Genomic DNA, 16,313 nt, shown 5'->3' with positions numbered 1-16,313 from the left:
ACATACTCCTTGTCCGACATTTGTTCTGGTTCTGCTTGGTATTAACTTTACAGCCATGGGAAACCAAACATGAAATTTGTAATTCTGCCAGCAAAGGGGAATGGAGGATATATATAATAGAGCATCGGCTTCAACTTTGGGTAATGACATGTTGCGTGGATTATGCAGATGCTTCTAAACCTTGTTTTTCTATTTCTTCCTTTTAGTTTTTTTTTTTTTGACAGCTGGAACAGTAATGGATAATGTACTTTTTTCTATTTCTTTGTTTCGGATTCAGGAACAACCATATTCATTTCACACATACTGTATTTCAATTAATCTCATTCAACCAATGCAAGGTTATTAATGGATTAGAATTATAATAGTAAAAGACAAAGGTCAAATCAGTGTTTATATCTCACGGTTTTTAAATAACTTATCAAGGCTGTTGTTGTAGTATGACTTACCTTACTTGATCTTTTCCCACTTATATAGTTGCACCGAAAAACCTGAACAGAACTACTTTGCGGCCTCAGTTTGACTGATTTACTCATGTAGAAGGCCCCTGCCTTTTCATGTATAATGTGCAGTGGGTTGACTGCATTAGGTATGCATCCAGTTCGCAGGTTGGCTTTTTACCGGAGGCAATGGCCTCAGTCTTTCTGTAAAAGCATATTCAGAAAGCTGTTTGCTTGGCTATTTTTAGCATGAGGTTTGCTAATTTACGTCACCATATACATATTTATATCAAGAGATAGAACATTGAAGAAAAAGGTTGTGCAGATGACATGAGTCGGGTTATTTCACATTTTTTTTAAAGTATCTGCTTATTTTGTTTTTTTTCAATATCTCAATTCTTTATCCATATTCATTTTTTTTTACTATCCTTGCATCCCCTCTATAATTGACTTCTTTCTTTATACTGAGCGAGCATAGCATCACAATTAATTGTTCTCAGGCTATGGACAGCCTGCAGAGACATACACAAAATATGCTTCACTGGTCATTCTACTAGACAGCACAAAAATACACAAATACAAGCATGCATGCACAGGTACCACACAAATTCCCACACACAAAAAAATTGCCTGTATAACATAGATAGCACAACTTGTATTGCTTCCTTATAAAGTTTTGCTGTGGAATTAAAATCACAAGCCAAGAATGTGAACTTTTTTACAATACTCCACATTTTTTATTAACTTAAGTCATTAACTCAGTGGAGCCATCTGGACAAACGGCATGGTTTTAAGGAACACTTTATCTAATCAGATTGTGTAGGAAGTGGACCAGAGGTTTTAATTTTACCCTGCTATGGCACTCTAGATTCAGGTTGTCAGAGTGATATAAACCCAATGTAACAAACACCATGTACTTACACATTGTTGTCATATTAGTAATTTAACCAACATTAGTAAGGCCTTTCAGTGCCCCCACAATACATACTGTAAAATAGTAAAAATAAGAGCTAAGACATATATTTTATTTTAAACAATATACCCTTGTGACGATAAGCAATATGAAAAATGAATTGTTGAAATATAATCAGTGCGTGGGTATCCATATTTCATCTAAATAATAAAGGATCACATTTTACCAGCCTAACCTTAATTATTCCAAAAAATAATGTGACTGACAGCACAGCCCTGAGTTGTGTGTCAGTCTACCTTACCTCTATAAAATATTCCTGCAATTCTTTCAGATGACTACCTCAGACAATAGTTGAAATGAGAGACTACCTTAGTGCAGTGCTCTGCTTGAAACACGGCAGTCTGGCAAACACCAGGCTGTATGGTCACTGAAGTGTGACTAATCACTTGGCTGAGACACATGAGTCCTTTTATTGTCTCGTCCCAGCCTAGCGCAGTATTGTCAGGGTTTTGAGTTTTTCTTTTAGAGCAAAGCCAGTGCCATATTTGGTCTTTTGGTCTGCTGAGTATAACTCTGCTCATAAGCTTGACTTCATCCAATAAAAAAGTCAATTAACCATTCCTAAAATATATGGTATAGTAGTACATGAAATACTATCTCGGCACACAATTTGATTTTATGTTAACTTCCTGAAAAACTAAAGTACAAAAAAATTTAAAGAATAAAACAGAAGATTTAAATAAAATACTTACACACAAACACACTAAATTGCAATAACTGGAAAACTATAATTAGTAAATATTAAAAATGACAAATATCATGTTTTTGTTCCACAAACACGATAATGGTTAGTGGACCACATATTTTGTACATTCTGGGACATACAATGCATTCTGGCTTTAAATAGTGGAGGGTACTAGTTCCTCCTTACGAAATACTATTTGGACCAGATATAACACTTCAAATTTTAACATTCTTTTGTGTCTCTTGTAGTTTCATGCAAACCGTCTAAGTGTCATTGTTTAAAAATATATATATATATAATAATTAAAACACAATTGGACAATGAATCATACAGTATATCATTCATTTTCATTCACATCTGACTCTGGGCGAAAGGCAGTCTACACCTTGTACTGGTTACCTGTCAGTCGTAGGGCTCATGAGGGTGCAGACATCCATTAATACTCCCAATCATAATCACACCTCCACTAAGTGGGGATCGATCCCTCACTGCCTGCACCGAAGTCAGGCAAGAGAACCACTCCACCATCAGGTAGCTTCAATATATGCATAGACGCATACTGACATTTTTTTTTTTGTGCTCACAGCAATTGCTTTCAGCAATTTTTTTTTTTGCTTTTTGAGTTAAGTCAGATAAACTGTCTTTGTCTTATCACCTCCCTTTCATCTCTTCATTTTGGGTCTCTCCTGTTGCTTTCTTCCCTCTTGTCAACTTATCATTCTTACCATTCACCCCTCTTTTTCTTCCTGTCCTAGTTCTCAGGGTCTCATGGTGAAGCTTTGTCTAATTACCATGCCAGTATTTAATTGGAACAGCCTTCACAAACTGATTAAACTGAGTATCCCTTAAATATAGACAGGCTTTATTTTATACACACACTGCCACACACGCACGGCATTTGGATACACAACAAGTTAACATGCTCTAGTTGTATAAGAACACAGCAGACACCAGGGTTAGAATTGATGGATTTTTTCCAGGTTGGTACTTCAGTGACTATGTTGCTGCCCTCTTTGCAGAGCTGAGGCATGTTGGCTGTGGCTACAGATTGATTTTTGGCCTTGTTCAACCACAAGCTCCCTGTAGCTGCTGCCACTGTGTCGTCCAATAACTGCTGACACAACATGCTCATTTAGAACGGATCATAAACAAATGTCATACATGGTTTTACTTTATGATTTAACATTATTTAATAAGTAGAATTTTATTTGCAGTGCCTCTAGGATAAGTACTAGCATTATTTCTTTGAATAGCACCGCTTTAAATTAGTACTATACCTCAATTCATGCAATTCATCCACATTTAACGAATAATCACCAGTGCTCAAGTGGAGACTACCTAATGTATTATTGTTTTTTGATGTCTTTCTTTTTTTCCTGTATTTTACATTTTTAAATTATTTTTATTTTAACACTCTTAAAAACATACATTTTGCATGTTGTATGTGTTCACTAATCCTACCAAATATAGAGGTATGCTTTTGGAATGTCTCATTGTAATTAATCAGGCTATTTTCTACACCCTGTGGGATATTCTCTTTCTAGTTTTTGAACAAAATGTCACTATGCTATTTTGGCCACGTCTTAGTTTCTAAAACACTTGCCGTCTTGATTAGTTCATCATATGAAGTCTCAGCAGAGCCTTTACTTTATTTTTTTATTCATTTGTTATTTATATATTTATTTTTTGATAAATGCGTCTGGTTCCTGCCCTCAGCAACCATGCATGACATTGAACAGCTGACATCCTTTGACATGTTATTAATGTTAGGCAGGTGAAGGGGGAAATAATCTTTCAGCATATGATTAAGATCATTATCTTCATTGTAATTAATTTTGGTATTTTGTGTTTCAGTCCTGCCCAGCCATACATGCGGTACCCCTGGACTCATTCCAAATGGAGTCATCCATGGTGCACGGTACAACATTGGTGACAAAATCCGTTACAGCTGCGAGTCTGGTTTTGTCCTGGAAGGACATAATATCCTGACATGTATCGTCTCTCCGGGCAGTGGAGCACAGTGGGACTTCCCTTCACCATTTTGTAGAGGTAAGAGCACTTTACCTTTCTTTATTCCTCATCCTTGACTTAAATGAGCACTTACACTATCTCTCATCGGATTTGGCTACCGGCTGGTAATTCACAAAGTAGTTTTCCAGAATTAACCCAGAAAGTGCACAAAAATAATTGCCTGGGTCATGAGAATGGAGCAATCAGATCATGTGGTCATAGGCTGGGAAAGGATGTGAGATACCTGTGCATTGATTACCTAACAGTAGCGTAAATGCTTGTATTAAACCATACTATGAATCAGAGGAAGTATCACACCCTGACACAAAGACCCTCTAATCGTCAATTAGTTTGCAAACAACCAGACACCTCTACATAGTTCTGGCAAAGACAGCAGCTGAGCAATCCCAGGACGGGATTTAGAGTCAATTTCTTGCTAGGAAACTAGTCCAGACTGTAAGACCCCTGTGGTTTAAAGTCAGATAAAATAGGCCGCTCATGAACCTAACGGGGATAAATAGTATAGACAAGTGATGCATTTAAATCTCACATCAATAGAGTGCAAAAATGAATTACCGAAACAGACAGGCAAGTGTCCAAACAATCTATCACGTCTCATTTATTCATTCACAATCTTTTCTTTCCAGCGGAGGGGGCATGTGGCGGCACGTTAAGAGGCACCGCAGGTTCAATCACCAGTCCCAGCTACCCTACAGAGTATGACAATAATCTGGACTGCACATGGTCTATCCTCGCTGAGCCCGGGGACACGATAGCTCTTGTCTTCAATGATTTCCTCTTGGAAGACAAGTATGACTTCCTGGAAATCAGCGGAACAGAGGCACCCAGCATATGGTGAGTAATTTCTCTTTGTACACAGCCAAACTACAGAGAACACTATTTTTTTATATCCACCATTTAGAAATGACAGTTATTTATAATTAACTCTATAATGTACATAAAAACACCCAGACCATGCGCTTGTTAATCGTATAAAAATTATGTTTAAATAGATTTTTTTTTACCACACAAACATCAGAGACTGCTTGGAACAAGCCAACACATTACAGGTGGAACCGGTCATAAAGTCCACTGTTCAGTTCAGTTTGTGATTTTCACTCTGGCTTGCTGTACTTTTAGTTTAAGGAAAATCAATTATTATTTATACAGTCGTTTAATCTCTAGAGGCAAGATGCAGTCTGACTTTTGACACATCATGACAGTCCGAGCTTTAAAACTGCCGGTAGGTGATATTCTGTCTGCAAGGAAGAATACATTACCAGGTCTAGCATGCTTCTTTTTTTTAAATAAAACATATATTTTGTCAAATCCACAAACCATCAAAACAGGTGGAAAAGGGTTAATAATGACAAAAGATCCCAATCAGTCTATCTTTTTTTACCTACCTTTGCCCTGACCAATAACAAATCTCCAAACAAAACTGAAAAATATGCCTTTTTGAAGTCTGCTACCATGTGCAGTATGTATTTCTATTCTGTAGTTGCCATGTAGCATTGCCATTAACAATGGAGATAGCTGCATTTCCTTTTTGACTTGTCAAAAACCAATGGAAAAGTAAACTGATGCGAGCACATTGTGTACCTTAATTTAGAAATGAGTTTTGTGAACAAAACAGATCATTATCCATGAACTGTATTGTGCGATTAATGTGTAACTCACATAATGACTTTATATTACTTATGGTAGAAATTTGACATGATCACATGTACCAGATCAGAATGTATTTTTTCCAAGAAGGTGTTCCTTCCCAATTCGTGGTTCAAAGCCTGCAGGGAAAATTCTTTTCGCACTCTTTTGAATATTTGTGTTTTAAATACAGCAGTTATTTCCCAATACTAGCTCCGTTACTTTTTTCTTTGCAATTAATATACGGTTTGCCTTCATCTTCTCTAAAGGCATATAATACATTAGAGCAGAAATGGAGCCTGCCTTCTAGTTAAGGATACAGTCTTACTGCTACTTCAAACTGCTGAGAAATGTACAAACGCTAGACGTAGTATAGTGTCGTTCATTTGAACATTCCGCATCCGTGTAGAGAAACCAACTTTGGTAGACTTTATTGTGATCTGTAGCTTTATTGAGACAAATTTTCACGAAACATCAATTGATTGAGGAAATGTGGAAATGCCACTATTCCCGAGGGACCTCATTAGCTTTTTGTGACACCACTTTTTCCTTTCCTTCTTCTAGTATGATGAATGACTTTGCGTTCAAAAGATAAAAATAAATTGCTTTCATTAGAACATTGATTAAATCAGTTTAGAGATTTTAAAATACAAAAAAAAATCTCCTCCAGTATTTTCTTATCTCTGTAAACCTCTGGAATGCATTCATTCAAGGTTTATTTTCATATCCCAGCTTCCTCACAGCTGTGCAAGGTGAAATGACATTTGTTCTCACTCATTCAGCAAATACAAATATCAAGCAGATCAGGTATTTGCATGAAAAGGGCAGAGAGGGCTATTTCAGGCTGTGCAGCTGTATTTGGTATTTTTGTCTTATCTGTCGCTTGATTAATGATGGTGAAAGAAAGGCTGATTTTATATGGTGGTGTCGAAATTGCTCTACCGAAACAAAAGTATGTGCAAATAATTGTGTTTAGTCCTGTCACCATTTGAGAGGTTAGGCATCAAGTGTGGTGTTCTCATGATACCGTTTATGTTTATGTCTGCGTGTCTATGTCAAGTCTTAAGTGGCCTGCTGACAGCTTGAGCTGTTGCTCTTTGTCCCCAGGCACTGACAGATAGCAAACATGTATGCATTCGCATACTTGCCTGCCTTATCTGGGAAAGCTTAACATTCAAAGACCCATATCGCACAATTCTTTGCGGTGAAATAAAGGGAATTCATAGTGAAAGTCACAGTACACACAGTTTTAAAGTAAGGGTTGTGGGGGTGCTGGAGCCTATTCCAAATGATTATGGACACCAGGCAGGGGACACCTTGAATCAGTGTCCATCCAATCGCAGGGCACAAGGAGACAGATTACCATTCAAGCTCACACATACGAATTTAGAGTGTTCAAGTAGCCTAATCTGCATATTTTGGGGATGTGGAAGGAAACTGGAGTGCTCAAAGAAAACCTCTGCAAGCCTGGAGAACATCCAAACTCCACACAGTGATGAACTACCTGGGATCGAACCCACGACCCTAGAACTGTGTGGCTGACACGCTAATCACTTGTCCGCTGGGCCGCTGCCCACCTCTATTAGACATGAATTTAAATGTGATTGATTAGTTCTCAACACAGTCACGCAGCTTGTCATGAGATGTACGCCCTGTACAAACACATTATCACTCTTTTTTAAATTTAACCTCTTAATCCCCATTTTCTTTTACGTTTTTAGAACAAAAATGATTTTTATTATCGGCAAAGTATCTTTGTAGCACAGGATATGTTTCTGATAGTTAGAGACTCTATTACAACAAGAAAACCTGTAAAACATAAGTACATTTCAGCTGGAACAATGTACCTATACGACAGATGTCTAAGTGGTGTGGAGAGCTATCTAACAATACAACGTAATCACCTGTGTAGTAAATGATATTCCAACAATTGTGCTATAATAATGCAGTCACCAGATGGATGCATGATCATTTTAGGGAAAATCATTTGTTTGGGGATACTGTTTTAAATGCAAAACCCGGCATTGAAATATGGGGTATGTAGACATCTAATGTCCCTTACAGGTAGACCGTGACAATGTAAAATGACAAATGGTCAATGTGCTTGTGCCCAATTACTTTGTTTAAGTACTGCTTGATTACGTATATTCTTGGTCACTGCTCTTTAGAACCAAACACTAACACAATACCTGTTTTGGTTCCGTTAGTAGGGATAACTCATTCTTGAATAAAATAGTACATAAAAAACACAAAATACCTTTCAAAAGATTTGGAATGAAGACATGCTTTACAGCTTAACTGAAGGATCTAGGCAGGTCATTGTGAGGATGATTGGCATCTGACAGGACAACTTTGATGGGGCATTTCCGTTTAACATGATCTTTTTTTTTCTTTCTTGATTGGTTGTCTCAAAATCAATTTCCTGGTCCATGTTTCTGTCTACTTGTCTACTACCTGATGGGTTCAATTGCGTTTACTTTCTCTCACATGTTACTCTCACCCATCGTTACACACACGTATTCAACCAGCACCCACCTACTATATACCTCTTGGTCTTGGACCATTTGATGCTTTTTGACCAACTCATTATATTCAAGTCCTTGATTCACACTTGCCAGAATAATATTCTGGAAATGTAGAGATATTTTGTTAGAATTTTGTACGTTCTCCTGGGATATTATTTTGCTTCAAAGACATCAAAAAATGTTTAGCCACATTTTCTAACAAAGCAGTTTAACGTTCCTATTCCGTCCTTTTCTCACACTTACCATTTACCCAATAATCAATTCCACTTTTTTTCATGTGTACTATAGTTCAAGTCCTAAAATCATATAATCCGTATAATATTTTAGTAGCCAAATTGTAATTGCTGCTACAATTTTTCATATGGCTAAAAGATAAAACTCCACTTCAAAATTATCTCACCAACATAACAAAACTCCATATTATTATTCTTATAACTATCTTTAACTTTGATCAGAACAAAAGATGTATTTTACTTTTCACATTACATCAATCTGTAACAGTATTTTCACTGCAAAACCCATGATCTTGGTTACAATTTGTCATAGTTTATTTGGTCAGGAAGGCAGGATAAATGGATAAGAATTATTTTATGAATGTATATAAAGCATAGCCGCATACATTGACTGCCGATGCATTCCAATTCCCCCCTCTTTTCCGCACAATCAACTCTCCCCCTGGCTAAGCGTTCCTTTTTCATTTTCCTTTCATATTATCTTCCACTCGTCCTCTACCCTGGTATTCCAAATCATTGCAGTGCCACCTTATTCAACTGACATGATTATTTTTTGGCTGAAATGAACCACATACTCAAACAAAAACAAAAATCAAACAAAAAACAATTAATCATATTTTGGTCCCTGATCTCCACTACAATTCTCATATTTATTTCCACAACTGCAGCAAACAAAAAAACTCACAAATGTCCAGTATTATACACTAAAATATTTAAGATGGACAACCATTTTAACAAGTAGCATCTTTTAATGTTATTTTTTACAGCCTGATATAATCTTTAAATGTCCACATCAAATGAACCGTTTTCATTTTAGTGTAATATGGATTTGAGCTTAATTTTAAAACCTTGGTTGCTGATTATAAAATTAATTTGTTAATGGGGTCACGGCTGATAATTTGAAGAATCTCTGGCTCATAATAAATTGCTGTTCAGCAGCTCACTCACTTTAAAAAAATATTTACGCTTTACTTCATGGTGCCTTTAAATTTGATGGAACACACAAAAACAAATTAATTATACCTCGAAAAAACGTAATTTTAAGAACACAGAAGCCGACCTCATTCAAGATTCAAGTACTTTTTCAGATTAGACATGGGCATGCTCATTACATTATTTACATTGCATGCAGATTGTAGGTTAATGAATCAACAATACCACATCAGCAAGCACACATAATACCAACCATGTATCCTTGCACATTACCTAAAAGTCATGCACAACATTATCAGCAACAACTTCCAATTTTTTCCAAACAATTTGATTGCTGTGAGACCTCCTAAACCCACCGAGGGGAACCCACAGACATTCTACATCAGCTCAAAACACAAGGACGTTATGCGTTTAGATTCTGTATCCCATTGTAGTACTTTTAACTGTTAGGGTTGAAACTTATCCTTTCGTAATACACCACTCGGTGTACACATATATTTTTAGTTGAAGGGAAACTAAACTAAATATGGTGTGAATTTACAATCCCTATTTAAAATAAGGCATTCTGATCAGTATTCTGCTTGTTGGAATATAATTAAACACAAAAATTGAACACTACAAATCATCCCAAGGTATGACTATGAGGGAAGATGGTTATTCATCTCAGATTGCCCACCGAATAGGATAAGTTCCAACACTCCCGCAAACATTAATGACGAGTTGTCACCTAACTCTCCATCTGTGTTTTGTTCCCTCTCCTGTTTTCTTCTCTATCTTATCTTCTCTCTCTTGTTTTTGCTCTCTCTCTCTCGTCCTCTCCTTCCCTCTCGCAACCACTATACTCCTCTCCCTTCTCTTGATTGAAGTGGATTCACACTCCCTTAAACGCACTGTCCCTCATCTTGTTTTCTTACTCATCTCCTCGTCTACCCGTTCTTAAAGTTTTTGGTCCGTGACATTTATTCCCATTTTCCTGCAACCTGCTTCATCACTACTGTCTTCAGAAAGATATGCACATCATTAGTTAGCTCTGCTACTCTCTTTTCCTCCCCCAAGATCCATCTGTGGTCACCTCTCATTTGCATTTTCTTTTCAGTCCTCTTCTTTGACCTCTCGCCGCTCCCTCATTCCCGTGTCAGGTGGCTGGCCAGTCCGAATGAATAATGGAGCAGATGCAGCATGTCTCTCCCCCATTTTTCACCTCATCTTCATGCAAAGCATTGCACTTCAATACATTTCTTGTCTGTTAAAATGCATGTCTATGTTGTCATTGTTATTTTCCATGTATGTTTTAAGCGTATTTTTATCTGAATAATTCAACAATTGGGGTGCCCTTCCATGGATCGCGTTACAATAATGCATATTTCGTATGACATATATTCACTAGTATGCTCTCAACTTTAGGTGCATTTCCATGTTTGGGTTCCATTGTGTGCAAATGTCTCTGGAACACGGTGAACATTCTCCACGAGATCCTGATGCAAATATACGTGGCAGGAACACAGATGCCATCTTATATTTACGGCACTAATTTTGGAGTATTCTTTGGGGAAACAGAAGTGTCAGATTCTCCCCTTTTGTTTTCTCTCCAATGAGTCTTCTCATATACAAACTAAAGAGCTGACAATGAGGTAGAAGTCACATTCTCTCAGAAGTATTTCTATAAGACTTTGGTCGATAATTTTAAATAGTGGAGGAAAAAAAACAATACAGTAAATGAAAAGAGGGCATCATGTGTTATTTAAGTAAATATGGCACAATACAAAAATAAAATAAGAAAAACAGTAGAACGTTTCAGCTAACAAGCTATTGATCACACTCTCAAAATATTTGATGTAAAAATAGGATCATGGGTTTGTATTTATTTGTCCATTTATAACAATATCATCTAACCGCCATCACTCATTTTTACAATGTTGGGCAAGGTTGGCCCACTGCATCGAACTGTTGACACAAATAATCCTACAGAGGAACCCCCGCGGTGTACCAGCTGCTTGTTTTCAAAATTCATCATATCATTTGGAGGAATTTTCTGCTAGTTAAAAATGTAATGCTAGGACATGGAGTTATGCGCCTTTCATTCCAGAAGATGTACAACAACTAATGATTTACATATCAAAGTCTCATGCTCTCATGGGGGCAAACTGTTGTATTTTATAGCCTATGTATAGATAAATGATATGTGCTAGTGTTTCAGAGGTACATATTTTTAAAATAACACATTCCACTGGCATTTATCATTTATTTCTCTCAACAATAGTCACCAGACATATAAACTATCTATACAGGTTTGTATGCTTTCATATTTTACTTCATACAATGAATACATGCATACTTCATACTTTTTAGACTAGTGCATTTTTCTTTTCTTCCATGTGCTCAGAGTCTAAAAAGGGGGCTTATATTTCATACAGCATCACTATTGATTCAGAAATACCTTAATATAGTTCTGGAGTCAGGGTGTACTAGATTGCTACTGGCTTGTGGCTTACACATTTGCAATGTGGTGATTTTATTTTAATACTTTAAATGCCAAATTTTCTTGAGCTGTCTTTTTTTAACCTAATAACATCCCAGGAATGCATCTTTTTTGATAAGTGCTCAATAAAGTTCTTGTAATATTTTCAAACAACCTTTTTTCTGACCTGTTCCTTATCTGCACATGTTTCTCTTCTTTATCACTTCTTTTTACCTGTGGCATTATTAAAGGGCAGTTACTCATATTGCTTCAGGGAGGATGACAGACTATTTAATTTCTGGAGTTTGCAGTCTAAACATCACTTATTTAGTTTTTTTCTGTTGTTTTGTTTTAGTAGTTTAGTTGTTTTAGTCATTGCACTTATTTTGCCACATTTAAGCACACACACGCACTCATACATGTTTTATTCCCTGTCAAGATTGTCTTTCCTAAGAAAAAATAAAAGTAGTTGAAACTGATGTAAGACTCAACCATCAGTAACCAACAAAGTCTCAGTGGTGATGCTTTGGAAAGTCATTTTCAAAGAATGGAACTGTAATTGTTTTTTTTTTTTTTTACATTTTATTTAGTTCTACATATTTTGGAAGAACTGTGGAAGCTCTGCGTTAAATCAACAATTTTGACACAGATGTTCATGTAAAATATTTTAGTTAGCATGGTTATACAACCATGTGTGAATTACAAAAATTGCTCACTTTCCATCTTTAATTTGGGTTCCTGTACTTCAACGTCAAACTTGATTGAAATACATCTCAAATATGTAAACAAATATTTTTGTATTTTTTAATTTCAGGCTGACTGGTACAACCTTACCTTCACCAGTCATTTCAAGTAAGAATTGGCTGCGGATACACTTCACCTCAGATAGCAATCACCGAAGGAAAGGATTCAGTGCTCAGTACCAAGGTATGTTAGACAAAGAAGGAGGAGTTGTGATCAGTAATTATCGGCAAAAAAAGTTGACCATATATTTTTTTTCATAAAAATCTGTTTCTATATCAAACATTTTCATTTGTTTTTAATCCTGCAGTGAAAAAGGCTATAGAGTTGAAGTCCAGAGGAGTGAAAATGATGCCCAATAAAGACTCCAGTCACAAAAATGCTGTCTGTAAGTCAACACACACTTGCACAATTACTCATGTTGATTAAAAAAAAAGTTGTTTAGCATGTTATTGTTTGTGTCTTGGTCAGAAGCAGAAGATATAGTGCTGTCTCACATTATAAAGTATACACAAGAAGTGGGTTTTTCCTCACAGTCTTATAAGGCATAATACAATATTTGAAATTCATATATTCCTTACCTACTCTCGATTGATGACAGTATGTACTTGATGGAAATGTGCTCCAGCTTCACTTCCACAAGAAATGTGGAATGTATTAATGCTGTTGTTTTGACAAACCATTTGATTTCAAATAGTAGCTTATTTACACACCCAGCAGCGGCAACCTAATAGAGCTGTTTCCCTTTAAGCCAGTGAAAGTAAGTCCAATATCACCGCTCCCTACGTTGCATTTATGGTCTGTATTACCTCCTGAGGGAAATATCAGACTTCAGTCTGTGCCGCAATGTTCACCAGCTTGTCCATAAATAAGTCTGTTTTGCCATTTGGTACTTTGCAGGTGTAGCAAAGTGGGGTTTTTAAGGCCTTTTCTGTGGAAATGAGCTGGATGCTGTTTGTTATAATGACCCAATAGGAACAGTGACAGACTGGCAAACCAGCTAATTCTTGCGGGGTAGTAGAAAAGATAAATACGTTTTTTTTGCACTACATTTGAAAGCCAACATTTTCTTTGTGTTCCAGGCGTAAACGCGCTACATTGGTAAATTCATGAAAACAGTGTGCGTGTATTTCATACTCTTAATTCACAAGTGTATAATAGCGATTTTAATTGACACTGTTGAAGATATACTAATTTAAGAGTGTTTGCTTCTGTATTTTTAGATAGCATTGTTTTCCATTGAATGCCATTTTTATGTTTTGCATTTTCAATTAGAAAATAATTTTTAGTACTCAACGTGAGCCAATAGGGATACAATGTATTTAAAAGACAATTGTCTCTCTGATTTGAGTGGAACTGATCTTCAATGACATGATACCAACACATGCAGAAAGCCCAATGGGATTCATTGTGGCCCTCTACAAGCTTGATTCCGAAACGCTTATATTTTATAAGTCATTTTTAGTAGATATGAATCAGCCTTCTCACTATATGGTGTTTTTCAGTCTACATCATTACACATGGGTACTTATTTTATAAATCAAATCTTTTTTTTTTGGAAGCAAAAGTCAAAAAATACAATTGTTCCCCAAAACATCAATATGTTTTGTTCCAGGATCACTGTTTACATACATAAAAATATTGTACTTTAATTAATGGTATATTGAAACATTTGTTGCTACCTATTTGCTTCAGGTCAATGGGCATTGTAGTGCTCCATCTGATTATTATTCTTTTTGTTTTGTTTTTTAATTAGCCATGTAGTCCGCAAAATACATTGTGCATACAGTACATAAACAAAAGGGGGCTTGGGCTACATTTAATTATGACAATGATTAGATGTTAGTAGAAAAAAAATATTCTTTTGAAGTGATTGGCTCATAAGAGACATTTTTAAAATGTATCAGATAATCTGATGCATCGTTTCTATTCCTCCAGAAGGCCGAGCTCATACTTAAAGTATTCCTTAGCTTTCACCTTCATCATAAAACTCTCATCAATAATTTGTTCATTTACATGCTCAGTCAAGCATGTGTAGCAGCAATTATCATTTGTGTATCTGTGTGGATGTAAATGTTTGATTTAGATATTTATCAATGATGTGATGCTTGGTGAAGAGTTGAGATTACCCGTAAACCCCATTGGTCATGACTCTTCTGTGCATGTTTTCTTTAGGCTATGGAGTCAATTTGCTATGCCAGAATACACAAGATACTTGCAGAACAAGTGGCTCTGGGTGTCTCTTAAATATATATTATATTAATGTTTAAAACTAACTGAGCTCAGCATAGCTGCAAAAAGTCAGTTAATCTTCTGACTTGTGAAATACTTTGCTCCACCCGGCCAATAGCTCACCTAAGATTGCTCTTTGTGGATTCCTGTGTGATATTTAAGAAAAAATTACAACAATCTCCACTGTATTTTGTATGTGTTTTAAAACACCCCCAAAGTAAACATTGACCTAATTCATACCTCTACACAGTAGAAAACATTCCTGCTATCTGTAATAATACGGCACCAAAGAATGAGGATATAAATGATTAAACGTGTTGTCTGGGGACACTTCAAGCATCGTTCAACCCTGGACCAAAATGAGAAATTTAATTTCTCACTCTGGGACTAATGCTCATTAAAACAAATTGCAGCATTGTTGTAATGGAGAATAAATTAGTTAAATAATGCGTCACACACAGGTTCAAGGGGTCTTAGAGATTATCCAAGCATACTGTATCAAGGTTACTTGGAAACATTCAGGATTAAAAATGATTTCAAACATTTTTTTTTTGTTTTTTGTTTACCATTTGGTAGTAATGTTTTAGCAGTAAAACAAATATATTGCTGCTTTTGTTCAATATACATAGAAATGATTCAAAACCAGGCAAATTCTATGCTTCCAAATTTGCATGAAAGGATTATGTCAAGTCTTATTATTTTGGAATTCAAAGTCAAATGGATTTAATTGGCTCTGCGACCTCCGGTATCATAAATGTTCATGTTGAGAGACAAAGAAAAGCCCAGAGACAAATTACAAAACGTTCTAAAAAGGCTTCCTGTAAGAGCGGAGCATGTTACGCCAGCAGATGAGAGATCATGTCCTGCTTTTCTTTAATTTTCACTTGTAGGTGTGACAACAAGGGGATATATTCCATTCAGAATATTTGTTTTGGCTGTGCCAACACCCGATTCAGTTTTAGACCTTCTGGCAAATATCCATGCCCAAAAAAGTGTTTCTGGCTGTGACACAGAAACACAGCACTCAATTGTTTACCATTTGTGCCAATGTTTTTAGCACTTAGTTTCTTAAACAATATTTTGTTAATTTTGAAGTGAATCATCAAACTAACAACTATTCTAGTACTTTCTAGTGCATTCTGCTGCAGATGTCTATACGCCGAAGTGAAATTAATCACTTTCCATAATTTACTAAAGAGTTGAGTTCTGTAGATGAAAGGTCTGGTGAAGACACTTTGAAGATATGGAAATGACATTATGCATCATAAGCTCATATTTTAACATTGAATAGTCTTTTCAGTGCGGATACAGGATTGAGTAAGTTGGAGAATTTGTTTTAACTCTGGCCCAGCTTTCTCTGTTACAAACTCATATAGTTTGAATGAGCATTTGGAAAATGAACCTTTGTAAAAGATGCCAATGAATGTCATTTGAACATG

The 16,313-nt window shown here is 36.1% G+C and overlaps 1 protein-coding gene across 2 annotated transcripts in view; it reads left to right on the top strand.

The window, feature by feature from the left end:
* The window catches only part of LOC144193894 (CUB and sushi domain-containing protein 1-like), a 253,549-nt gene that overhangs the window by 120,765 nt on the left and 116,471 nt on the right, over positions 1-16,313 (top strand). For both annotated transcript variants that reach the window (XM_077712526.1, XM_077712525.1), the window contains exons 4-7: positions 3,950-4,144; positions 4,753-4,960; positions 12,716-12,828; positions 12,953-13,030. In XM_077712526.1, coding sequence (XP_077568652.1) covers positions 3,950-4,144; positions 4,753-4,960; positions 12,716-12,828; positions 12,953-13,030 — 594 coding nt within the window. The remainder of the gene's footprint in view (positions 1-3,949; positions 4,145-4,752; positions 4,961-12,715; positions 12,829-12,952; positions 13,031-16,313) is intronic.

The sequence above is a fragment of the Stigmatopora nigra genome, chromosome 3 (genome assembly GCF_051989575.1).
Source record: "Stigmatopora nigra isolate UIUO_SnigA chromosome 3, RoL_Snig_1.1, whole genome shotgun sequence".
Classification (NCBI taxonomy): domain Eukaryota; kingdom Metazoa; phylum Chordata; class Actinopteri; order Syngnathiformes; family Syngnathidae; genus Stigmatopora; species Stigmatopora nigra.
This window is presented reverse-complemented; position numbering and strand designations above follow the sequence as displayed.